The sequence below is a fragment of the Osmia bicornis genome, chromosome 9 (genome assembly GCF_907164935.1).
Source record: "Osmia bicornis bicornis chromosome 9, iOsmBic2.1, whole genome shotgun sequence".
Classification (NCBI taxonomy): domain Eukaryota; kingdom Metazoa; phylum Arthropoda; class Insecta; order Hymenoptera; family Megachilidae; genus Osmia; species Osmia bicornis.
The window spans coordinates 7,582,934-7,608,883 of NC_060224.1; the positions used below are offsets into that span (position 1 = coordinate 7,582,934).

General features: G+C 45.9%; 1 protein-coding gene across 5 annotated transcripts in view; it reads left to right on the forward strand.

Annotated features, from left to right (window-relative positions):
• The window catches only part of LOC114875120 (mushroom body large-type Kenyon cell-specific protein 1), a 71,412-nt gene extending 45,873 nt beyond the window's left edge, over positions 1 to 25,539 (forward strand). For 4 of the 5 annotated variants that reach the window (XM_029185065.2, XM_029185064.2, XM_046287220.1 and 1 more), the window contains exons 4-10: positions 58 to 375; positions 986 to 1,225; positions 1,408 to 1,487; positions 3,764 to 4,196; positions 6,280 to 6,520; positions 6,922 to 7,810; positions 7,885 to 25,539. In XM_029185065.2, coding sequence (XP_029040898.2) covers positions 58 to 375; positions 986 to 1,225; positions 1,408 to 1,487; positions 3,764 to 4,196; positions 6,280 to 6,520; positions 6,922 to 7,810; positions 7,885 to 9,250 — 3,567 coding nt within the window. In that variant the 3' untranslated portion in view covers positions 9,251 to 25,539. The remainder of the gene's footprint in view (positions 1 to 57; positions 376 to 985; positions 1,226 to 1,407; positions 1,488 to 3,763; positions 4,197 to 6,279; positions 6,521 to 6,921; positions 7,811 to 7,884) is intronic. The other variant, XM_029185066.2, reaches the window with a different exon arrangement.
• Positions 25,540 to 25,950: the final 411 nt, after the last annotated feature.

The window sequence follows — 25,950 nt, forward strand, 5'->3', positions numbered from 1 at the left end:
TTCTACGACTTGCGCTTTGAAACGTAGATGATGGAACGATGAAACTTTTTGTTACAGGAACGAACGGACGAAGTTGCGTTGGAGCGGACACCGGTGACGCAGGGCTTGCTAAGGGTGAAGAAAGAAGAAGAGTTGCAAGAAGTGCCGAGCGGTGGAGGCGGACCGACGGCACTGTCGACACCGGTTACGGATCCGGATGGGACCAGGTCAGGGTTGCCGTGTCGGGAGGTTGACCCGGTAGCTAGCAGAAACACGGTGGCGTCGTTTCTCGTTGGAAGTCGACGCACCAGCCCACCGCCAGAAGACTGGAAGCCGTTGGACAAGTGTTACTTTTGCTTGGACGGCAAACTACCGCACGATGACCAGCCACCCCTCGTAAGTATAGCTCCGGTATAAAGCAGATACATATATGCGACGCTCGAACTCCTTGATTTCGCTCCATTTCTCCGAACCCGGTTACACCACGGTGACGTTACATCGTGCGAAGCAGCAAACTAAGAATAATTTATTTCGTTTCCGTCACCGTGGTGTCGTCGTCGTCGTGCCACGCGAAAATGCATCGTTTCGAAACGCATAATTCATCGTATCGAGAAGAAGTAGCCTGCGTTAAAGCGATACACCGATATGGCGATATGACGATACAAAGCGATCCTTCGATACGGAGGATACGAAACGTTCAATTTTTGATTATTTCGCGCAAAGGTAGCGGCCACCTTGGTACATCCGGTCGGGGTAGCTTTGATCGCTTTGACGCGACTACCTTATAAAAGTTTCACGATGCCGAGCCGCGTACGCGAAAAAGCGAATTTCATCAGGATTCGATTTGTCCTGGTCGCCGCGTCGACGGGTCTGTGTTCCTTTTCATCCCCGATGACCACGTTTCTTCCCTCCCACGCCGGTGGTAATCAGTTCCTTCCTTTCCTCGCGTGTTTCGTCCACCAATGACGAGTCGGACGAACGTAACGCTCGATGTCGGATCCTGCAGAGCCCGCAGAGCGAGAGCAGCAGCAGCTCGCGATCGGCCGAGTCACCGATGTCGGTCCAGGTGGACCCAATGGCGGCGTCCGTGGTCGCCGCGGCTCTCACCAGCACCTACCCCACCTTGTTGCCCCAGTGGTGTCTACCACCGAGGGAGGCGCCTCTCGTTGGGGTGCAGCCTCATCAGGACAGTGGAACGTCGGCCGATCAACCGCTCGATCTCTCGGCCAAACCGAAAAATTCTCAGGTACGTGTTCCTTCTGGCGTGGGTTGTGTAGACTCGCTTCCTTCTCCTGCCGCCTACTGGTGCGTGGACATGAAATCGTCTCGTGCTTTTACTAAACTGTTCACGTTATACCAGTCGATTCCGTTCGATACGCACGCGATCAACGTGTCACCTGAACGATACCGTTTCCCTTTCTGTCGCAGGATAACAACATATCTTTGCTGGAACAACAGAAAATACCTCTAAGGATGACGGCAGGTATCGACCCCAAGAGTATCTTTAAGTAAGTAATCGTTCGTTAATCATATTGCTAGCTATACAAAGTGACGATGCACCGACCGACAGTCGAAAAATTTGAAACGTTTGCGTTAAATACCAAGATGATCGTCGTGTTCCGTTTCTCACTGAAATTCGTCGAGCTTGGTAACCGGAACGAGAGACGCGTCGCGTCGCGTCGATTCGCGCCACTGTTATCGCGCTACTCGTTTTACACTTCGTAGCGAAACGAAGCTGCCTCTGATGTCTCTGATATAGGTATTTGCATTCCGTGCGAGCAAAGAAAAGCGTCTTTGCGAGCATTCCGCGATCGCGACGCGTGTTCCCCGGGACGATCGAGAACAGATTCGATCGTCGAACGTACGACGATTTTACCGGGCAACGTGCCACTCGGAACAGGATGATTGTACTTCACAATGACTCTGTCATTACCGTTTGAACGAGCGAAAAGCTCTCGCGCACCGCGTTCGACACTCTTGCATTATGCAAAAGTTGTATTATTAAACACGATTCGCGGTGTATGCACGTTCGAATGCTATAGCAGGCTCGTATAAAGTGGTAATTAAAAAGTTTCTCGTTCGCTGTCCGCTTGTTCGAAAATTTTTCCGCCGCGTGTCTCGTCGTTCGCGGAGCCACTCGTTACGAAAATTTCCTCGAAAGTCTGTAACATTTTTCGTCCTTTAGTCCGGACAATGCGTTCGCGTTCGAAGCGTACGTTGTTCGCGACGAATAATCCGAAATTATCTCGTTTCCTCGACAAAAACAACGAAAAACGCTCGAACGCGATGCATTTCGTTTTGTACGGCTATCGTTCGCTAGCATCGCGCCTCCGTTCCAAAGGGTGACTCGAAAATTGCAAAGAGAAACTTGCCGCGTCCGAATCGGCCGTGAAAGTTAATCGAAGATGAACGGAAGAGAAATCGTACGGTCCTCGTTCAAAATTCAAACTAATATGATCGACGCGCGCCGATGAACAACCGTTTCAACGAAAACTAAGTGTTTTCAGCGTTTTCGCCTCGAAGCTTAAGTTCAATGTTTTCACGCACGAAATGGAACGCTCGAGTTCGAACGTTCTTGAACACGGTCGCGATTTGGGTAAAAAGTAAATAATTCGAAGGAGCAGCAGAAATGGGGAATAAAGGCTAGGCGCGGGAGTCAAAGTCGCGAAGCGTGTCGGCCGCGGCGCGGCGGTACGTTGCCCTCGTGTTTTCGCTGTTTTCCCCGCGGAACATTTTGCGCGTCAAATTTTTATCGTCGTCTATTATTAGTCCACCGTAATCTGCACCTCCTGACACATCGAAGGCACAAAGTACCTCGCTCGCGTGTCGTACGGCGCGACCGTGCGCGAGAAAGATCGACGCGACGGGCGGACAGCGTCGCTGGAGAAAAGAAGACGGGACCAGGGTCTCGGATCGCGTCCGCGCATGCGCCCCCTCGTAATTAACGATAAGATAGCCCGGCGTCGAAACCACGAGAGTACGCTCGAAATTAGAGGCTGGTACAATTGACCTAACGACAATTGCCACCGCGATCTAACGACGGAGTTTTCTGCTCCAACGATCATCCCAAACACCGTTTATCTATGTTTTCTTCGCAATTTGCTTACGTTTCGTTGTTTGTTCGAAAGCAATTAAAAAAGAATCAAAAGATGCTAATGAACGGTCGTTCCGTCGAAATGAAACTTTAGAAACGTTTTAATTGCGTAATGCTTCCTAGCGAGCGCGCTCTCCTCCTCCCCATCAACCGTATAATTTCGTAGCTGAAATTCGTTCTAATGCACCTAAACGTTGGCTAATGCCGGAGATCAAAGTGTTAAGAGAAGCACGCCGTTGGATCGATTCGTTTCTCGTGCGGAACACGTGCGCGTACCACACCGTCCACGTGGCCACCGAGTACACGCCGTGCTACCGAATGCTCGTTCGACCAACCACCTAGGCACGTGAGTCTGTGGCTAGGAAACGTAACGAATAACCCGGCTCGATTACGTCGATATTTGTGGCTTTGCTTGTCAATTAATTTCCAACTTCTTTGAAAGTTTGATCAAGCGACTCAAGGGAGCCTTTGTTGCTTCATGGACGGTCACAATAAATCCTAAGTTGAATCCTATTAAAAAATCCTTATTGTAAGAGAATCTGGTGTCGGTGCATCAACGGTTACTGGTTGAAAGGTTTGAACGATCGAAAGAAAGTGTGTATGTGTGTGTGTGTGTGTGTGTGTGTGTGTTTGAGAACGAATAATATTCGAAAGAGATAACGCGCTGAAGCACGTGGATTGTGTTTTTAGTTCGTGTTATCGAGCGAAACCGCGAATGACCGGACCAGTGACGGCGGTGGCGGCCGCAGCAGCCGTGGCAGGTGTCGGTGGTGTCCCCGTGGTGGGTGCCGGTGGTGGCCGGAGGACTTACACCGAAGAGGAGCTGCAAGCCGCGCTCAGGGATATCCAGAGTGGCAAGCTCGGTACACGAAGGGCGGCAGTGATCTACGGGATTCCGCGTAGCACCCTGCGCAACAAGGTCTACAAGCTTGCGATGGAACGCGAAAGGGACGCGTCCCTCTCTAGCACCCACTCACACCCTCACGAGCCCGGCGCCCCAGCCACCACCACCACCACCATCACCACCACCATCACCACTACTACTACTACTACTACTACTACAACACCACCAAATACGACCCAAAACGCCTCCGCGACCACTCCGCCCCCGCAAGTGGATGAGGTAGGTTTTGGGGACAGAACAAAAGAAAATCGAGAGAGTAAGAACGAGAGAGAGTGTGAGCGTGAGAAAGGAAGAGAGAACAAGGGTGATGACCGAGGATGATGTTGACGTCGACGTCGACGATACGATATCCAACTGTGACACCGTGTACAATTGGAGACGCAACACGTTCTCCAAAGAGAATTGAGAATTGAGAATTGGCAAAGACCGAGATATAGTTGATTCGAGGGTATAGAAAGCGTGGAGGATGCAGCACGTTTTGAAACCACGCTTCTTCTGGCACCGGTCGTACGAGTTTCCTTCTCGATGCCTCTCAGTCGCCGTGGTCTCAAAGTTTCTCGTTTAGAAATCGTGTTAGCAAAGACAGTAGGAATTTCAGTGTTTAGCGTTTTCGTCGAATTCCCGCGTTACATTCCTGTAAATCGAAATAATCGTATTCAGGTTCGCTACTTGTTCCCTCGTCGTTGGTCGTTGTAAGTTATCGGGCGATACGAGGGGAAAATGATACCTTTGGACGCAGTTTTCCTTATAAAACGAATGACGCATCCAAAGACAGCTATAAAAGAGGAAACAACGAAAGGGGTTAGGGGGACGTTAGTACGATACAGTGTGAAGAAGGAAAATATGGTTCTCGATAACTGATTCGCGAATAAATACTGCCCATTTGTATCTAAATGTGGTTTTGGTTAGGAAGAACGAATGGAGCTTCCCCAAAACATACCTCTGCCACGGTGATCGTAGAATTCGCGTGGACCGAATCTCGATGGAGCGCGATAGTATCTGCTTGTTTTGCCGTCGTTCGAGCATTCATTCTTCTTACTTGACGAGAAAATAAATGAGAAGGAACGACGAACAAGAGGAGAGGATAATCTACAAATCGGGCGCCTCGAGGCGAGAGCGAATCGTCGGTTCACGCGATTCCTCGTCGGTTGCCGTGATGCTCAGTAGTGTCGAATGTTTTCTTTGCATGGGCTGTTTAATTCTTTGTTTCCTTTGTCTCACTATTTTTGTAGTTTAACACGCGGCCGCTTGGTCTTGGCGAGGTTGCAAGACTCGAGGTAAGTTTTGCGGAACGATCGAGAGGAAAATTCTTCTTGGATTGGGCGAGCCTTTTCTTTTTTTTTCCTTTTTTTTTTTGTTCGCGGCGGGTTAACAAACCCTTCGAATTCCGATGTCACCAAGATTACGCTTGTTGAACCTCGACACACTGTGCATCCTCGATGTGTTTAGACCGTCGCGACGATTTTGCTTCAGCACCGGTTGCCGATTCCGATGGAATGTTAGGAAAATTGCATCGATAGTTTTCTTTTTTTTTTCTTTTTAATGAAGCTGCGTTAGTTCGATATACACGCCCGCATATAATTTTTCACACTGCTGTTCTAGAAAGGCATGCTTACACGTGGCGTGGCTTTGTTTCGAAGCGTTCAAAGCTGTGTCAAGGACTGACTTTCCAGGATACTCGGAAAATTCATGGAAAATTAGTCTTTGATCTTTAGTTTTCATTTGAACGAAGTTTCAGCTGGTGTTGCTAGAAGAAGCGCGGGTAGTTTAGTTTCGGTAGATCATGTTTTTCTTTTTATTTCGTTATTTTTCATTCGAATGCATGTACTTTGAATAGTGTTTGCGAGGTAAGTGTTGGTGTGTAGCGTCGGTCTCTTTTTGCTCGTCGAGGAGTAAAACATTCCCAAGCTGGTTCTCAATTTTCGACCTTGCCTTTCTCTTTCTGTTTCTGCGGAAAATGATAACGATAAGAAGAGAAAAGCATATTTTCTTTTACCGATTTATTTTTTGCGAACGCTTTTTTTTTTGCGAACAATTCTTTCTGGCAAATTCCCTGCATGACGCTTGGTCATTTTGCATTCGACGAAAGAAGAGTTACTTACCTGGACAACAAACACGGTTACAACACAGACACACGTACACGCATACAGAAGAGAAGTGCCTCTCGACGAAGAGCCGATAACGAGAATCAAGGCATAGAATGAGCTTCCTCGAGAGGACATTGCTATGAATAATCCAAACTTGAATCTGTCCCCGCGGTTAGGGTGTGCAGAAAACGCTAGAAAGAAAATATTCTTAACAGGTGGACGACAAGGAACTGTCCGGAGCCGAAGAGGAGAAGGAAGTGGAAAAAGCTTTGCTGAAACCACTGTTGTCCTTGGAAGATCTCGTCAGGTTCTCCGCCCTGGAAGGAAGCGGCGGTGATTCGTTGAGAACTTTGCTTCAACGAGGACACGAAACAGGAGGCGAATGGCCAGGTCTTGAACACGCCAACATCGGTCCGTACATACAAAAGATGCTCGCAGCGGCTGCGCCATTTAAGGGTAAGATTTAATAAAGATTACGAGTTGGCTGGTTCCATGAAATTTCGAGCACACCGACTTACCTAGCTAGTATTAACGGTTGCGAACGTCTGCATCTGTCGGTACAAGGGATTCGGGTTATTTCCGACAGACATAGACGTTAGGTCATTTCGTTCGCTGACTGAGCAACTAGTCTAGAGGGCCGAGACGAAAGTCGAAAAGTATATTAAGAGCTAGTAGGTCTTCGGAAATCGATAGAAGCCAGGCCCCGGTCGACGGGTCACCGACACCTTTTTTTTTTCACCTTCCAAACGGAACTTCGCTTAACTTTGTAAACGGTTCTCGAATACTAATCCGGCTTTAAGATAAATGTTCACCTAGGCGCGAAAGAAACGACAAAATCGAGATGGTACTGTTCGCAGGCATGGAAACGCAAGACTATCGCATTCCAGAGGTGATGAGAAGGCTGATGAGCGAAGACAAGAGGCTAAACAAGAGCGTAAACGGGGACCAGTCGCAGCCAGCGCATCAACAGCTTCATCATCATCAGTCGCACTCGCAAGGGCAGTCTCAGTCGCAGACGCAACAGCAACAACAGCAGCAACGCGGTCCGATCACCAACGACGATTTCAATCCGAACATCGAGGAGGAGGCGAGCGACAGCGCTCAAGGCAGAGCGATTCTGAAGATTCCGTCCTACAAGCCCGCGAGCACACCCGGATGTTCCAGCAAGAACGGCGAACCAACCTCGGCCGCGTTCGCTCAAAGTTTCGCGGCCGCGGCTGCCGCTTCGAGTCCTGGCCTCCTGGAACGGGCCAGCCCGGCCTTCTCCGGTACCAGCAGCCCGACCAACTCGTTGGTCGGCAAGACGGTAGCGGTGAATTTCCGCGACGTCATTGCCAAGAGCATCAGCGTGAAATTCCAAGAGGGTCAATCGGTGGCAGCGGGTGGAATTCCTGGATGCCAAACAGCGGGGGTAGTGCAACCGCAGCAGACGATGATGACGGATCCGAGTCCGTTCAAGAGAGGTAGATACACGCCACCTCAGCCGACCACGCAACCGGCCCAATCGCAGTCGAAGCCGCAACAGACCCAAGATGCGAACAAACAGAAACCCGCCACCGGTGGCAAAGGAACCAGACCGAAACGCGGCAAATATAGAAATTACGACAGGGATAGCCTGGTCGAGGCTGTACGCGCGGTTCAACGGGGTGAAATGAGCGTTCATCGTGCAGGCAGCTATTACGGAGTGCCGCACTCCACCCTCGAGTACAAAGTGAAGGAACGGCACCTGATGAGGCCAAGAAAGAGGTACGTATCTCCTGCTATCTGAAAACTTTGCTGACGTCCTTTACGCTTACTCGCGTTATCGCTCCTTCTTGCAGGGACCAGAAGCAATCGGACGACAAGACGAAGGAGACCGCTACCGCGGCGGTGGCCGCGGCAGCTGCGAACGTACGACCCGGTACAGCCGACAAGAAACCGCAATTGAAACCGCAGAAACCTTTTACACCACCGGCCGGTATTCCAGGCCCGAACGGACTGAAAATGCCGCCGTTCATTGAGGGCATGCCCCATTTACCGTTCGCGCCGTTCAACTTTTGGAGTCCGACGCCGTTCATGCCGACCCCCTTCATGGCGGGTGCGGCGAACGTTCCGCCGATCCTGCCGGAACAATACTTTGCTTCCAGCAGGATTCGTGGCTTGCAAGAGCAACAGAGAAGCGCGGCTATGGTGCAACAGCAACAACAACGTGACCGAGATGGAATCGGGGTGGCCGCGGCTACCACGGAGTCGCCAGGTACCTCGAATTCTCGTAGCACGCCGATGACAAAGACGCCGCGGGAGGTGTCGGAAAGTTTATACGACGGTTCGGGTGCAAACGGTAGTTTCTTGGACAATTTGATCAGGTCGAGCCTCGAGACGGGCATTCCAAGGGACCAGCGAACAATGACCGAGACGAGGAGCCAGCAACAGCAGCAGCAGCAGCAACAGCAGAGTTCCTCGCAACAACAACAACAACAACAACAACAACAACAACAACTGCCGGAAGCGATGAGGAGCAAGGCGTTGATCGATCAACTGTGCAGAAACTCGAGGAGAACGCCGGTGCCGAGGCTGGCACAGGATAGCAGCGAGGACGAGAGTTACAGGGGACCATCGACTGCCGGCAGAGCAGTGCCGGAGAGACCGGAACGCGTGCCCACCGTCGATCTGAGCCCGTCCCCGTCGGAACGGGGTCGCGCCGACGACGGTAGCGATCGACTCGCCTCGCCGCCCACTCCGCTCTCCGTATCGAGAGCCGGAAGCAGGGACGACGACAGTACTCGTGACTCGAGGATCGATCGTAGTAGCAGGGAGCGCGAGGTTCACAATGGTGGACAGGAGGATCGCGATAGAAAGACTCTGACCATTCAGCAGCCGCCACAGCAGCAGCAGCAAAATCATTACCCGGACTTACACAATCTCTACGCCGTATCAACTGACAAAAAAAGTGCCTGTGATAGTAAGCTTATAGTAGATCATTCGAGCCAGAAGACTCAGCCGCAGCCGCAGCAGCAGCAACAGCAGCAGCAGCAGCAGCCACAACAGCAACAGCCGAAAGAGTACGGTGCAGTGAGCGGACTGGTTGTGCAACTGCAGCGGGGTTACGGTACCGGAAGCAACAGGTCCGGCGAGCAGACCAACAGCCAACAATCGGCGGAGCAGCGCGGCCCCGTGATCACTATGGAAGACTCCGTTGAGCAGTAGGAAAAAAAGTCGGTATCGTTGATCAGTAAAGTATAGAATAACGAGAGTATGGCGAACGATTCGTTTTAATACGATAAGCCGATTCCCGCCCAATGCTGCGGCGTTTTACGCATCGCCACGTCACGGACACACGTGGGGGATTGGGGGATATACATTACTCGCCTTGCGCGCAAACCTCTCTCCCCCTTTCGCTACTAGCAGTTTTGCACGCTCCGCGTTTTCCTCCTTTTCCGCGGACGTGCTCGATAATCGGTGCTCTCTCGTGAACGCCGCGCCGTCGGCCGTCGTTGCCAAACAAAGAACCGGAAATGGAGTAGCACGCGTCGCGTTCACTCGTGAAAGCGAATGCGACCGTTTCGTGGAGGAGGTCACGAAAGGCGAGTAGTAACAAGCACCTCCTCTGTCCGTGTTGGCTGCGTAGGACCAAGAGGGAGGGACGTTTCGACAAAACCGCGAAACGTGGCACGAACGTGGTAGTGGCCCTAGCCTGACCCTGCCCTTTCCATCCGGAAGCCCCTCGAACGTCGCGAGGCAAGTTCAAAACAGGAAGCGTTAAGGAAACGAGAGAGAAAAGAAAAGGGAAACGAATAACGAAAGAAAGAAAAAAAAAGAAAAAAAAAACACAGCGTAAACGCTATCCAACCATCCACGAACCCATTGCTATTCCATCAGTTACACGTATCCGGCAGTCGATCACCGTCCAGCTGACGGTAGGTCGTACCGGAACCTTTTTTTCGACTATGGCGATATTTCGATTCGAACAGAACGCAAGAAACGGAAACGAGACACGATGCGATGTTATTGTACAAAACTCGTACACGAACAAACACAACCTTTTACACTCATACACTGGTACACAGAAACGCGATACCATACGGTACGTAGACGCGTGGATACCTCTGACATTGTCGTAAAGACGGTGATCTATGGGCGATATCCATGGGGAAAATTCAAATTAAAACAAAACATACACACACACACACACACGAGAGCAGCACCTATATAAACACGAGTCCACGCGTGCACGCGTCCGTAGGAAAGATACACGTTGGGTAAAAGGAGGAGCGCGCGATGAATTTTCCGCGGGGTTTCCCGGCCGATTACGCGCGCGGTAACGTTGGCCGCTAAAACACTTTTCCAACACGAGGGGAGAACACTGGAGAACAAATTGCCGACTAATTGCAACAACGTATATTTTCCTCTGTCGATGTAAAAGCTACCTAACGCAAAACTTATTACCTACTACTAACATTACTTAACTCGTAAGGAGCAACATAATTATATAAGGAATGATATATTATATATATATACACACACATATATATTTTTGGTCATTACGAACGTGTGCGAAAACGAGAACGAGCCAAGACTTTTGTTGGCGCGCGTATAGGTGGCGTTTTTTCACGAGGCGACAATATTTCTCTAATCTCGGTTATTTCGAGGCTGGCGTTCGGTAGAAACGAATAGGGGGATGATGGAAGGAGGACACGAGGGGTAAAAAGTTGCTATTTCATTCTTCTTTTTTTTTACACTTTTTTTTCTCGGGAGGAAAAAATTAGGAAAACGAAGATGGTTCTTCGTCAACGAGGAATTCGAGTTCGATGTTTTCTCTAAACAAAGACATTTCGACAAATTGCAGAAAATTGAGCGAACGCTCGTTAAATTTTTTCGTATGTTTCGAGTCGATTTCTTCGTCGACGAAGATCCTATTCCCCGTTGTGGAACTCGAGGGAATCTATGGCGAATGCAACGACGAAAATTCAGCGAGAAATTTTCACCGATTCACGAAACGGGATCACTGTATAAGCGCGCGCTTGCTCTCGACTCGGTTACCGAAGTGCAAAATTTTTTCTTACGCGTGGCGACGCCCACACATTTTGATACGAATGCAATTTTTCTATCTCGTAGAAGCAAAAAAAAGAAAAAAAAAAACGGAATAGAGAAGCAACCATTAGCGGCGGCGTTCGTAGAATTTCTTCTTCGCGGGGAAAACATTCACCCGATTCATTCGTCAGGATTGGACACTGGCTGTGTTTCTTCCTTGTTAAATTCTCCACGCATTCGCGAAGGTGTGTGTTTTCCTCTCGGCGACGAGAAACGCGCGAAAAACGTAGGTGGAATTAGATGAAATCCTAACGAGTCGAAAATCAAGTTCTTCGAGGATTATCCGAACAAGTTCGACCAACCGGAGGAAAAGCACGTTAGGTTGTTCGCTCGTACTTTTTTCAGGGATTACAGAAATTTTTAAAGCTTTTATCGATCGTTTCGACGACGACGTTAGCGTGTCTAGAATGTTCTCTGATTTTTGCAAAAAAAAAAAGAAAAAACGATAGAAGAGAAAAGTTCGATCCGGTCGTTGAGATTGATGATCATGGGGAAGAGGATTTTTCTGACGACGACACGAAGAACGCCAGTCCCTCCTCTTTTGACTAATTTTTTCGCAGATTGTCCATGAGCGTCGTGCGCGCGACTATCGAGGTATCTTCTCGTATTATCCGATTATACAGTTCCGTTACGACAGAAGGAGATCCTTGACTATGTAGGTGAACACGTTTTAACAGCGTGGTTGCGATTTCGTCGTTTCGCTAGCTGTAGTATTCGAGAGCCAGGAGAACGTTGTTGGACCAAGACGAAAACGACGAAACAGTACGATTCGTTAGCCAATCATAGGAGAAGTGAAAGAAAGAAAAATATGAAAAAAGAGAGAAAGTAGAAAGGGGTTGGACGAGAAAAAGCCGGGACGTGGAACGCGTCGTCGGACGCGATCCACGTGTCGGTCCTGTGTTTCTCGCTTGACACGGAGGATTCATCGAGTCGATTCTAAAGAGAACTTAAAAAATGGACGAGGACAGAGGAAACGAAAGGATAATTCACGCATTCATCTCATGACTCTCTTTGAAACAAAGTAACGACTGAAAGACTCTAGGCTGTACATAAAGTATAAGGCATGTATGTTCGGTGTTTTAAAAAAAAAACGAAAAAAATACGCAAAAATTCCTTATTAACGCATAAAAAAATTATACCTTACGATAAAGAAATAAAAAAAAAAAAAAGTATAATAATAATACAAGTAAAATCGTGTAAGCAAGGCTAACTATCTCTCTCTCGGTGTTTTTTGGAACTAAACTTAAACAAATTTACCCGTAAACTTAAAGCAAAAAAACCGTGAATTAACAAAGCGAGGTGACTCTAAAGGGGAAAAAGAACAAGGGTGCAAATCCAGCCGCGCGGAGATGCGCGTCGGAGAACAAGATAAAAAACAAGTAAATTGATTGTGAGTGTAAACGTTAAGGTCTCGTTAGGGTTAAAGAAAGCAAACTAAAATGAAATTGCTGAACAGCAGAAACACAAGCGAAATGCAAGCACTAATCATGATTGTGTGTAAACGTAAATTTAAACCTTCCTTCTATCCCTGTGTCCACTGACCAAACACCAACCCTCCCAATTTTTAATCGCTCATCACCCAAGCCGACCACACGCTTCGCGTCAAACTTGTAAATCGTTCGATGTGATCTTAACTACTCGATACCTCGAAAGAAAAGTAACATTTTTTTTTCTAAACGTTCACCAGGCACCACACCGATCGAAACAAGAGGAAAAAAAAAAATTATTTCTTACACTCGTTTCAAACATCGTCCTTCGCTCCATCCCTCCCTCCTTCCTTCGAGTACCCCTCACCACCTTTTTCTACCCCAATTTACCGGGATAGATGAAAGAAATATGTCCCGATAAATATCCCCTTTACCCCAAAAAGATTTATCGTTAGATGTGGAAAATGAATATTTATCGTGCGGATGATTATAAAACGTGCGTACATTATGATTGTCGTTAATTCAATTACGGTTACAAAGGTATACGTCGCGACGTTCTACACGCGTCCATTAATCGGGAGCCGAACACCGTCGTCGTCGATCCATCGACCAGATTCTCTCGATTTCTCGAGCCATTGACACGTTCGTTTCAAAATTAAACAAACTAAATAGAGGCGCGTGAAATTTTGTACGTTCGATTCGATTCGATGATTTAACGCACAATAATGTTTCGAAAGTTTACGGTGATAAGAGGATAATCAAAAATAATTTGGTCCGTGTATATCTTGGAAGATCGATCGATAAGATTTAATATGGGGTAGGGGGCGAGAAGTTTCTGGTTCGACGACGACAGCCTCGTCTCCTGCACAAATTAGGCACGCGGCAACTGCGAGTCTCGTTCGCGTTCGTTGAAAACGAGACGATTGGGTCGTGACAATTGGGACGATCGGCGCCAACGGCGTAATTAACGAGGCTGCCGTATAATGATTTCCCAATAACAACACACACAGTCGCGTCAACGTGTCTGCCGCAGCGATTTCGTGTAACGAGCACGGTACGTTTCGTTTCCGGCCGAAGGAATTCCAAGCCTCTTTTGACACGAGGCACGCGCGCCTACAACGGAAGAAAGATGCCTCTCTGCTTTTCGCGGGAGAGAGAGAGAAAGAGAGAGAGAGATGATAAGATAAAAAATTGGATAACGTTCTGTGATTCTAAACATTATCGGAAATATTAAAGAAGCTGTCCATTGGTTAGTCGTTGTTGCGATTTTAAGAGGGAGTATAATATATTCTCTAATATCGAAATTTCGTGTTTTTTCAAAGGGGAACGTAAGTAGAGATTCGCGAGAAGTATTAGTGACACAGGCTAGGGCAGATATCGTTGCCAACGCGACTGTAGGATGAAAATGTGTCGATTTACGTTATTTTTCTCTTTTCATTTCGGTTCCTTTCTCCGAGGGAGACGGCGGGACGCTCGAGCGAAGGATCGAATCCGCGAGAAACGAATCGAGCTCGTTGACAAAATTCGAAACTTCGTCGTGTATGTTAGAAAATTCGTTCCCTTTGAAAAGTACCGTTTGGACGCAAAGTAGCCTTCGCTGGCAGATTTCCGGTCGTCTCCCTTCACGTCGCGGGCGATACGCTAGAAAACGATCCGGCAAGAGACGGATTGGTCGAAAACGGGGAGGAAAAAAAAAAGAAATCTTTAAGAATTCAAAGAAGATATATTATATTAAAGTATCTGTGATGTAAAAAGTAACAAAATTTTGATGTATATTTTTCACAAATTATTGTAACCAGCTAGTGTATATGTGTAAGATTACGGATATAATGAGAAAGAAAAAAACAAATACTATTGTAATTACGGTGTGCGGAGACAAAATGACGAGTAAGAAAGGGAGAGCAGATCGAAAGCCAACAAACAAATGAAAAATATGAACAAAGAAACAAACAAACAAAAGTAATGAATGAAAGGAAGAAAGAAAGCAAAAAAGAAAAAAAATTAAAAAGGAAACAAATATGGGAGAAGCGAGATCGCGAGATATTACGTTTATCCACACCGGTGGTCAGATGGGACCAAGATGGCGGGCATCGCTCGGAAAGTCGGGTCCAAAGATTCCCGTTTTTCTTCATTTTTTATTTTCTACTTCTTTCGTCGCTTTATCTCGAGAGAAAAGGTAAAAATTAATCTCGACTATTTACCGAAATTGAACGTTCGATCGCTCGTCTCTCCGTTCGTTGAACGCGGGCAGAGATAAAAATAAAAACTGGAAGATTTGGTCCGATTGGCCCTGAAACGGCTCAATGTCAGCTACCTCACAGAGCATCGTCACGTTTTGGTACGGTTTGCGTAGGGGGATGTTCGCGCGTTTCCGTCGCGACAGGAAACTGGACCCGCGTATCCTCGATGGCACGAATTCACGTTCAAAAGTCCTACTATTTTCTGAAAGATTTCGGCCTTTCCTTTCAGCGTTAACGCGAATTCAAGATGAAGAAACAAAAATCCATTGATCGACGTCCAGTTTCCTCGAGCAGGGTGCGCGCGAATTTTGGTTGGGGTGGGGTTGTGTAGAAATGGTCTAAACAGTTCCAAATTGTGCCTAAGTTTCGACGTTACGTTTTTACGACTCGCAACAGAACGAACGACGAATGTTAATACCCGTAGCAGCAAACTGGAGCTTTAGTTCAAATGTTGGGGGGGGGGGGTGGTTTCGGTACGCGTGGAAAGGCAGTGAGCGGGGGAACAAGGGGTGGCAGAAAACGAGATGGGCGACTTTAAAAGAAGAAAAAAAAGAAACTAAATTTTAAAAGTATATTACCTCCGTACACGTTCCAGGGCCGTCCAACCGCCATCTTGCGTTCACTTTTACGTTCCGTTTTGTCGAATAAGTGCAATTAGGTACACCTACATTACACGCAAACAACACAACACACACACACACACCCTCGTTGACACGAAGTAACACGTTCCTCGACATCGACTAACACGCAATTCCATACATTTACACGCGTTAAACAAGCGTCAAAGGAAAGCGAAGAAAACGAACTGTTACGCGCTAGGTTACCGTTTTTTAAATTCTATTTTCAATTCACGCATTCTCGAATGTTGGGATTTTCGTGATCAACGAAGAGCTGGCCTGTCGTTCACGTATAGAGTACACGTACAGACACGCGTTAAACACGTACACGTACAAGAGAACACAGGGGAAACGTACATTTTTACACAACCATACTCGTACACAGACACACACAAACATAAAGCCGACGTCGATTCGACGACAAGATACGATACGCCGCACCGTTTTGATCGTTCTCGAATTAGAGATTTATGATTAGAGATTCGTAATTGCTGAAAATTCTAAAAAATTTTAATCAGGCATTTCATTAAGATGGACGTAAGCAAAAGAATCGTGTTAGATCGACGATCAAAAAGATTGAAAGTCAACAGAGAAACGGTCAGGGATGGTCGGTGTAAAACTTACGGTACCTTTTCTAATTGGCTTTAACGAGTTTGTAGACTCTAGTCATGCAATGACTCTGAAAGCACGGAAAGTTGTCGGGTACTTTTCCCGTGGATTCGTATACGCGTACTTGCCGATTTGTGTTCAAAATACCAGTCGATTCGACGTGCGGCACGACACCGGTAACGTTACGAATACTTCTAACGCGTAAGCGCGCGCGAGTTGGGTGCACCCATGGGTGCACGCGACTGGCGCGCCTGGGAAGGAAGATAAATAGATAGGTAGATAGAGATATTACGACGAAAAAGAAGAAAAAAAAGAAGAAAATAGAAAAAAGAGAAAAAAGAAAAAGGAAAAGAAACAATCGGAAGATTCGAGCAGCGAGAATGGCAAAAGACGGTGAAAACCGGTGCTCGACCACGCCTCCGACATCAGCCCGAATCGCGGACCCTCCTCGTATTGCGACTGACAGCGATTTTTCTTTGCAGAGCTCTCTCGCGACAGCTGGGAACGAACGCGAAATCATCCGTTCTCGCTGCCAGCCTTTCAACAGCTCTTCTCTTTTCATTCGCGAGCGGGTAGTAGCGCGACGGTTTGTCTCGCGCGACAGTTCACGCGAGATTTCGTTCGAAACGACTAGCTTCATTGAACTTTTATAAAATGTTTTCTACGAATTTCGTCGTCATCGACCGATCGACCGACTGAACTATTCGTCGATTCGTCGATGCGCGAACAAAGGAAATAAAGAAAAACACTATTGATCGTTTGTCTTGTCTGGAGTAATTTCGTGTCGCGTGATTCGGCGTGAGCGAGGCAACGGGTGAGAACGAAGTTCGTCGGGCAAAGGTCTATATATACATAGATAAATATATATTGTTATATTCGTCCATCCAAAAGAAAGAAAGAAAGAAAGATAGATGAAAAAAAAAAGAAAAAAAAAAGAAGAAAAAGGTGATGTATTCTTTAAAGTACAATTACTTCTTGTTCCATACACGAGTCGAAATTACTTTCTCATGTTCCTATTCTCGAGGTTTAAGGGAGCGAAGTGAGTCGGTGTTGCGTCGCGGCAAAGAGCGATGCGTCCTCGTCGGTCGCGGATCTCATTTCCGCGAGGGTGGTGGACCAGATCGGAGGCGATTAAGGTTCGGCACCGGTTAAGCCTACACTTTTTCGACTAGTAGCGTAAATGGTTAGGTAAATGGCGCTGCTACTACGTATGCTACCACCAGATAGTACTTTCGTAGTTTGGCGCTTTAGTTGTTTCTAATATCGTGTTGTTTCGTTCCTTTTTTTCGTTCGTCGAATTATACCGTCGTTGTGTAAGCCTGGCTTCGCCGCGTCATCCATCGAGAGCGGTCTAACTTTCAGAGAAATAAACGAGCCGAACGAATCGTTTCTCGACGAACGTTTTTATAAAAAAAGATTATCCTCGAGAAACGATCAGAGAAATCGGCTCGTTAACGACGTTGACGACGGTGCCGTAGGTCTCGATGCTTCAATCAAACCTGTCTGTACCAAAATCATTCCGGAACACACGCACTGGAAGTTCAAAGTACGACCAACTAGTTACGGACCAAGTACGCTGAACTGTCGGTGAAATCAATCAAAACACACGCGTCCGAGAGGCGCGTTACGTATACGAAAACGAAAATGAGTATAAAATGAAGGAAAGAATCCTGTCGTTTGAGACGCTCACCGTCCCTTCAACGTCCCGCCGAAATTCGGCGAGGCCAGGCGCGTGTTTCGATACGCTACAAAACTTTTTAACGTTTAAAGTAACCGTTCGAATGCTAAAGAGGTAGTTAAGGGGAAAAAAGAGAAACTACGAATCCAATCGAATCTAAGGATAAAAAGGAAACAAAAAAAAAAAAAAAGAATATCCTCAACGCTCCGATCCCTCCTCCGCACCAAACAATCCCATATATTGGACAGATCGCCGTCATCCATCCACTGGAACAAATGCTCCTCATCCGGACAACCTATGGCAAACGCTCTTTGACAAATTCACCTGCCACATTTTCGATCACACACGCACACTCGGTGACACGCTAAACGAAAACACCAGCAATATTAAACAGTACACACAGTCTGCTTTCTAATACTACTACTACTAGTACTACTACTACATACAGCTACAACAGATATCGCAGCCTCCCGATACCAGTCGTCTCCTTGCAGTTTGAAAGCGGGACGCGTTCGTGACGGACGCTGCACGCTTCGAAAACATCTTACGACGAGAAGATCAAAGATATTCTACGCGAGAGGAAAAGCAAACCCGTGAAATTCTTCTTCGTCTTCGAACCGCGCCGCGGCGTCGATGATACGTCCGATCGCGATCCCGCGCCCGAGTGCCGCGGGTTGCATACTCGCCCGGGCACCGAGAACAATACAACCCGGCAACAACACACAAAAAACAGCAGCAGCAGCTACAATAGACATCTCTCTCTGTCTGAGCCAGGCCACGTCGCGATCGCGAGACGTTTTTCCACGCTCGCAACGATCGCCGTGCCCTCGAGCTATACAAAATATATATACATTATATATTACAGCTAATAAATCTCTACATTTCACATAATCCAGCAGTGATTCAAGCAAAACGCAGATGCCACGAAGAGCAATGCAAATACAAGGATCGCCCGGTTTTCCGTTCTCTGGCAACGCGTTTCGCCCGTTCGATTCATTCCGATCGGCTTCGATCGCGGAAACGATCGAGAGAATCGCCGGGCGAAACGATCGAGATTCAGAGCCGGGCGTATGTCCCCTCAAATCAAAACCCGCAGTCAGCACAGAAAAAAAAAAAAAGTAATATTACATAAACGATAAGTGCAGAGGAAACAAACTACTCTAATTAAACAAAAAAAAGGTATATATATATTATATATATATTATTATTATTATTAATTAATTATTAAACATACATAAAAGAATATTATAAATAACACAAAGAAGTACTATATTACTACTATTATTAATTATTATGATTCTTATTATAAATTTAATGAAACAATGATAACATTCCAACCGTCAATGTGCCACACGACTTTTTATATGCTCTTAAAAAAAAAAAAAAGAAACTGTAAAGGGAACGAGAGATTTTTCGATAATCGTCGTCGGTGGTCGCCGTTGAAGGAGCGCGGATAAAAGCAAGCGTTCGACGAACAATCGTGGACCGCGAGGCTGTGAAAAGACGCGGGCGAAACGTCTCGGGGGGTGAAACTGTACAGTGTGATTCGCGAAAAGAGAAAATAAGGGGAAAGAGTATAATAATAACGAGATGAGCGGAGGTTCGCCGCGTTTTCCCGATGCTGAATTTAGCCTAGTGCTCTCTAAGAAAAACACGAATTCGCGGTACGACGTTGCGTTGCCTTTTTCGTGTCGATTCCATTTTCAAAGTGAGAGAATTGAAGAAGAGAAGAAAGAAAGCAAAAGAATATAGCGGTAGGATATTTTTGCGTTGCCGGTCGAGAACGATCGATCGTGACCAGGGCATACTTAATTGTTCCGGCGAGCTTTTGTAATTACGACGATTATTGTCGCGTAACGAAGAAGCGCTCCTTTGCGCTCAGCTGCATGCGCTAACGACAAGACTCATTGATTTAGTTGCGCGTATTATTTGCTGTTATTATTATTGCTATTCAGATTATTATGGTTAATATTTTTATTATTATTATTATTGATAGCTATATTATTAGAGTTAGTATTATTATTATTATCATCGCTATTTGTAAGTGTCATTATTATTATTATTATTAGCGCTACCATTGTTAGAGGAGATAATATTTGCGAATTTGACGGGCATGCGTTCGAGTAAAACACACAGGCACACGCGCATGCAAGCATGCATTATCAGTGTGTCATTATTGTTACAAATATTATCCTTATTATTATTATTATTATTATTAATATTATTATTATTGGTATCGTTTAGTTTAGAATTTTGTTTACCTCGAGAGTGTTTGAAGGATTCGCGTCCCTTGTGAATACGTTGTATGTATATTGCTGCGTGTGTGCCTCTGCGTAATCGTGCATTTGTTAATAGGTTAATCGATATATAGTACTTATCATTATCATTATCCGTGTCATTTTCGTTGTCATTATCGTCGCGGTTCGTTAACATCGATATCGTTATCATCATCGGCGTTACGATTTCTCACCATCGTCATTATTAATATTATTATTATTATTATTATTATCATTATTATTATTATTATTATTACCATCGTTATGTAATTATCAAAGTTATCGATTACTTTCGAATAAAAACGCGCGAACGATGATTAATTTCTTAAACACGTATGTTCTTTTTTTTGTAATTATATAGGTACTACTTTTTTGTAAAACATTTTATATTTGATAACGCGAGACTTATCAGTCTCTGACCAATCCAAGTGCAATTCGTAACCATTCGTTTCTTGTAACTTTTCTTTTCTTTTTTTTTTTTTTTATTGTTGATTACTCGCGTTTCTTGTCGCGCCTTCGAGGCACCAGCACCTCCCATTCGTCGTTAGTTTCTTCTACGAGCGTGAGTATCTTTCTTCGAGCGCTTTCTAGTTTCTCCTTCTTTTCGTTCAAAGTACTTACGTATCTCGAGATCAGAGAAAAAGGCTCGAATGATTCGCGTAGATAGGCGAAGAGAGAAAGAGGAAAATGTTTAACGAAACGAGTATCGATACCAAAGTACCGATCATTCGAAACTCTTCTTCGAATTATTCCATAGACGTTGGTCGCTCAAACCTTTTCTTAAGAGTTTTTTTCCGAAGACAATGTAAAACGGAATTCAATTTTACTCGAACTAATCCAAATTGAGGGAACAAACAAACAAATCGATCGTTCTTACCGGTCATTCCACGATCATTCCGTCTTATTTCATTTTTTTTAATACGTAACTCGTAATCCGTATTTTCCCTGATTTTCTCTGCGCGAAGGCAAGAATCATGAACGAATCGCATCGAAAGGCAAACGTTCAGTTGACATTCCGCCAGGATGTTCGTCGATCGTTTTCTTTTTTAATTCTTCGCGCTGTTTCGAGACGGCGAGGCCGCGCGAGACGATCGTTAATCGACCGTAAGTCTAATCTGGGCATAAATCGGGCAAACATCGACGCGGTGTTTGCCGATCTTCGGATAGAAATCAAACCTTGTATATACCGCGTAGGACACGTATCACATCACTTTCTGTAAACCGAAACACGCGTTACACATCGAGGCCGCTACGATGCTGCGATTACGACACGATTGCTAAATCCTCAAACCGGTAACACTGTTTCCTCCATCATCGAGTTTTCAACGGTACACCTTTCAGCCCTTACACCCTGTACAAGTCCGTGAGAATCGCGACGAGCTCTCTTGACGTTCGTCGATCGAAACACAGTCTAGCTGGCTGATGAATTTCCTGCATTTTCTTTCGAACGATAGAGAAAACCCAGCGCACACCGACGAGCGAAAATCCCGAATTCAACGAAAAGTCGCGCGCGTTGAACGCGTTTCAACGACTGTCGAGGGATTCCGCTGCTTTTCGCGCGTCTTCTCACCTTCTGCTTTTCCCATACAAATTAGACCTTTTCACGGGTGGAATCTTTTACTCGCTTTCATTCGCCACTTAAGCGGGAAAGAAACAAACGAATCTCTATGAAATGCGGTTCAATTCGAGTATACAATCTGAAAACAAAAAATCTTCTACCATTGGGTGCTCCGATTTGACACGAGTTGGTAAAGTTGTCGAGGAACCACTCTTGGAAAGGTCTAGCGAAAACGCTCGTCTGATCGCAACAGAGTCAGTGTTGTAAAGCAAACACGAAACGGAACGAAACGGAACGGAACGAATGGTTCGAAAACCGTGAAGGTAGAGGCGCGTTTCGAGCGACGCGTCGTTTGAATCCCGCCGGAAGCTTATCTCTTAGGTAGTTCACGTTTGTAGAGACACCAAGTTTCCACGATACGTATGTCACGGTGTATTTCCGACGCGCAGATCGATCGATTCACGGTCGAGCGTCGACACCCATCGCCTCCTACCTAAACTCGTACACCCAGCTTAAGTTTCGTTCTCTCTCTCCTTGATCACCTGCCTCCCAGTCACTCGTAATCGCTCGTCAAGTACAATGGAAGCATGCGTAACCACGTAACATTTTTGCACGCGTTAATGGTAACAACCTTCGTACCTTGATGACGCTCGGCATCGCGTATCCGACCGTCTCGACTCTACGTTTCCACCCTTGTGTCCCTGCCCTTGTCCGCTGGCTCCCTACCTCTCCTTCTTTCAGCCCTGTTTCGTTCAGCGGCATATCTTCGTAGAATTAAGTGACCATCGTACGAGGCGAGATCCCTGCCAAAGGTCCGATTAGCTTTTCTCGCGAACGATGAAACGTAATTTGCAAACCGATGCATTCCCCTCTAACAAAATATTGTATATGATTATAATAAAGTATACGTCGAAATTCGGACCCACGGTTGGCCCTCGCCTCTCTTAGAGCATATAACACTTTTCTCGATACAACACACATCTCACACACGCATACAGACATATTATCTACACGGACAGATGCATATATACACCCGTATACACAGTATACTCGTACGCGATTGCTAACGACACACGAGAAACACGTACACACGCGTACACATAGACGCGCGCGCGCATATACGTTTCGTAACGAAGTATACAGTCTTAGCGCAGTGTTTCATATAGTTAGGTAGGAAACGTCAAGAGAATATTTTTTATATTCCACATGGATTTTACAGTTATATATTATCGTTTCGTATCGAAAGGGAGGAAGTTTAAGGCGCGTCCAAAGCGTTACATAGATATATATTATAAATAAACGAGACCTCTCGATATACGTGTCGCCATTTATTGTTTACACCGCGATGATTATATATCGATTATCGGTCATTCTTATGGCGGTAGGCGCTGTCGTTTATATATATAAATATATATATATATATATAAAGAAGGTATATCTATATATATATATACACACACACCCATATATAGATAAATACGTGTAAGCGACGGTGTGGCGCGCGAGCGAGCGCGGATGCTGCAGGTGCACGGCGCTTGGCGCCTGGCGCCTATAGCGCGAACTCGAGCGCGCGCGCGTGCGCTCACCGCGTACCGATCGCTTGCTATCTCGTTGACGATTATTAACTATCGCGAGCTGCTCGAAAGACGAGATGCGTCGAGCAAAAGCGTCGCGTTCGATCGAAAACTCGGGGGGACCCTTTGAGTTCGTCCACGGTTGCCCTACGTCCGAGTGCGAGCAAGATTGCCGGCCGTATTTTCCACAGCCAGGCAGCCATTCCTTATTCTATTTCGCCGGCCAGAAGCTCGCACTTCCCTTCTTTCGTTTCGAAGGTTTATTCCTTTTTAAACCCGTTTCGCGGAAACGAGGCGGGAGAGCTCGTTGGAGGAACACAAGCGGGATCGATCACGAGACGGAACACCTTAAACACCTGTACCTTTTACAAAACACTTTTATACACACACACAGAAACACTCACACACGATACGAAAAATTTGCGCGTATACTTTACTTAGACTCGGTGGGAAAGATTACGCGAACGTGTACACAATCGTATACCGATAGACCAACCTTTCGTCGATGGGAATTACGTTAGACCAATGTATCGCGTGCGAAGGTATATCGATACCTTTCGATCAGGTAATCAACGATCGAACGAAACGAAAGGTACGCGCGTACTAATCGTGTACATGTACGCCACCAAGCGAATTGTATAGCTATATCGCGGTTTAACGCGCGATCTAGGAGTGTCGTTTTAAATCGTGTAATTAGTAACGTTACTTTTGTTGATCGCTTGATTTGCGGAACTAGCGGGCAAGGAAGACCAGCGGTCGGACGAACGGTGATTTCTTCGACCGGTTGTCAGACCTCGAAATCGTCGCCGTTTGTCGCTGCTCGATCGGAATTCGTCCGATGAATCGGAAACGCGCGACTACGGAAGACCGCGCGCACCAGCCAGCCTATCTAGTTGGTAAATCGTTAATTACTTGGCCTTGATACAGGGAAATTGTCTTAGAAATTGTTTGCGAAACTTTGAAGCAGGTTGTTGCGCGCGGTCGAGCCGATAGTTTGAACGAGAAAGATTAACACGGCATAACTTGGGCATTTATTTCAATCGCGTTCGAGAAAAGTGCGATTGAACGAGAGAGTGACGAATGACGAACAGATCGCAAGTACGTGGTTCGCAGCTTTGAAACATGTGATACGTCGGCCGGCAAACATTGATTTCCGTTTTTACGGCAATTCTACCGCGAAGAAAGCAGAAAACGAGAGTATCATGTATATCGGGACGTGAGGAACGGTAGAAGCCGGACGGAAATCGATTTGCAGGTTGGCGCATTTTTTAAAGATTCTTTGAGGTAGGACACTCTTTTGTTGAAGATTGATTGTTATCAAAATGGTTGTGAGGTTATACTATTTGAAATGTGTTAACGATGCGACGCGAACATTCGACCGATCGATTGCAGAACGGTTTACAGAAACGGACAAATTAAAAACGATTCGGCTGAAAAAGAGCAAAGATTCTTACTCCCGTTCCGTGAAACTGTAACGCAATCGTTTCGAAGAATCGCCAACGAAGAGACTAGAGGGAAACCGCGCGTTCTCGTGTGCGGAAACCGTGCGTGATTCTATAAATCGTGAACATTCCACTCCGAGAGTCTAGCTTCTTTAACTAGCTAGTTGACCGCGCACGTTTCCGTTTTAAATTTCATTCGCGGGAACGCGCTTTTCCCTGCAGTGTTACTAGTCGTCTCCGAGGAAGCGTACAACTGGCATTAATCCCGCGTACAGTCTGGTTCGGAATTTATTCGATTTATTGAAAATCAACGACGCCTTCTCGCGTCGATCTCTTGAAATTGAAACAGACAAAAATCTTAGCTTCTCGATCGAGCAATTTTGAAACAGCTTATAATGTCACTTAAGCTTAACACCTTGTCTACCAGAAATTTGTTCAAAAGGAATTAATACTGAAATCTAGCCTTGATTTATTATTAGATTGCGTTTACTTGATCCGCGAACGGTAGATAACGTGTTAAGCGAGATCGCGAAGCGAGGGAATCGTCGAAACGAGCAACCAGACTAACGGAAGAACATGCGACTGATATGAAGCAGTATTCGTGCGAGAAATTGTAAAATAAAATTCGCGTAAACCTAGCCTTAATACGAAAGATTGAATTAGGTTTAATTGGATCGGCACCGGGGGTTGTTGGTCCCTTCGTCGAAATTATCTCGATTGGCTGTAAAAATGTTGTCGTGAATGAGGATGAACTGTGTAGGCGACGTTAAACTAACGCATCTTCGAGACCGTCGGGGAAAGGATCGAGGCTCGAAGACGTCGCCGAAAGTGTTCCTCTTCGCACGGTGATGTATCTAGTGAGAGTAATGTTATTAGGTAACTTAAGCGTATTATAAAACGAGCGTAATGAAATGCCAGTTGTAAGAAAATTTCTTTTTCTTTTTCTTTTTTTCTTTTTTTACGAACAAAAAAAAAAGAAGGACGCGAAAGAAGAGGAAAGAAAGAAACAAATAGTCAGAGAAAAAAAAAAAGTGTATCAAAAGATATATGTTCGATGAACAGCAACGCGACCGTTGATCGCCAGGAAACGAGCAAATACAGAGAAAAAGTAAGGAGAAGAACGAACGAAATCAAAAGTAGAAAATTCAGTTCGAAACGTAAGAACGAAAGGTATGGAAAGGAGGTTTCCGAAACGGCATATCACCTTCGGTCGCGACGTTGCTGATATTATTATACATACACGCTGTGACTTCTATTTTTTTCGTTTTCCTTTCTTTTGCTTATATTCGACCGTCATGATGGGAACGATCACGAGTCCCATAGGAAGATACGAAACAACAGAGAAACTATCAGATAACGTAGGATAATAAACGATAAAGATAAAAAGGGGAACGA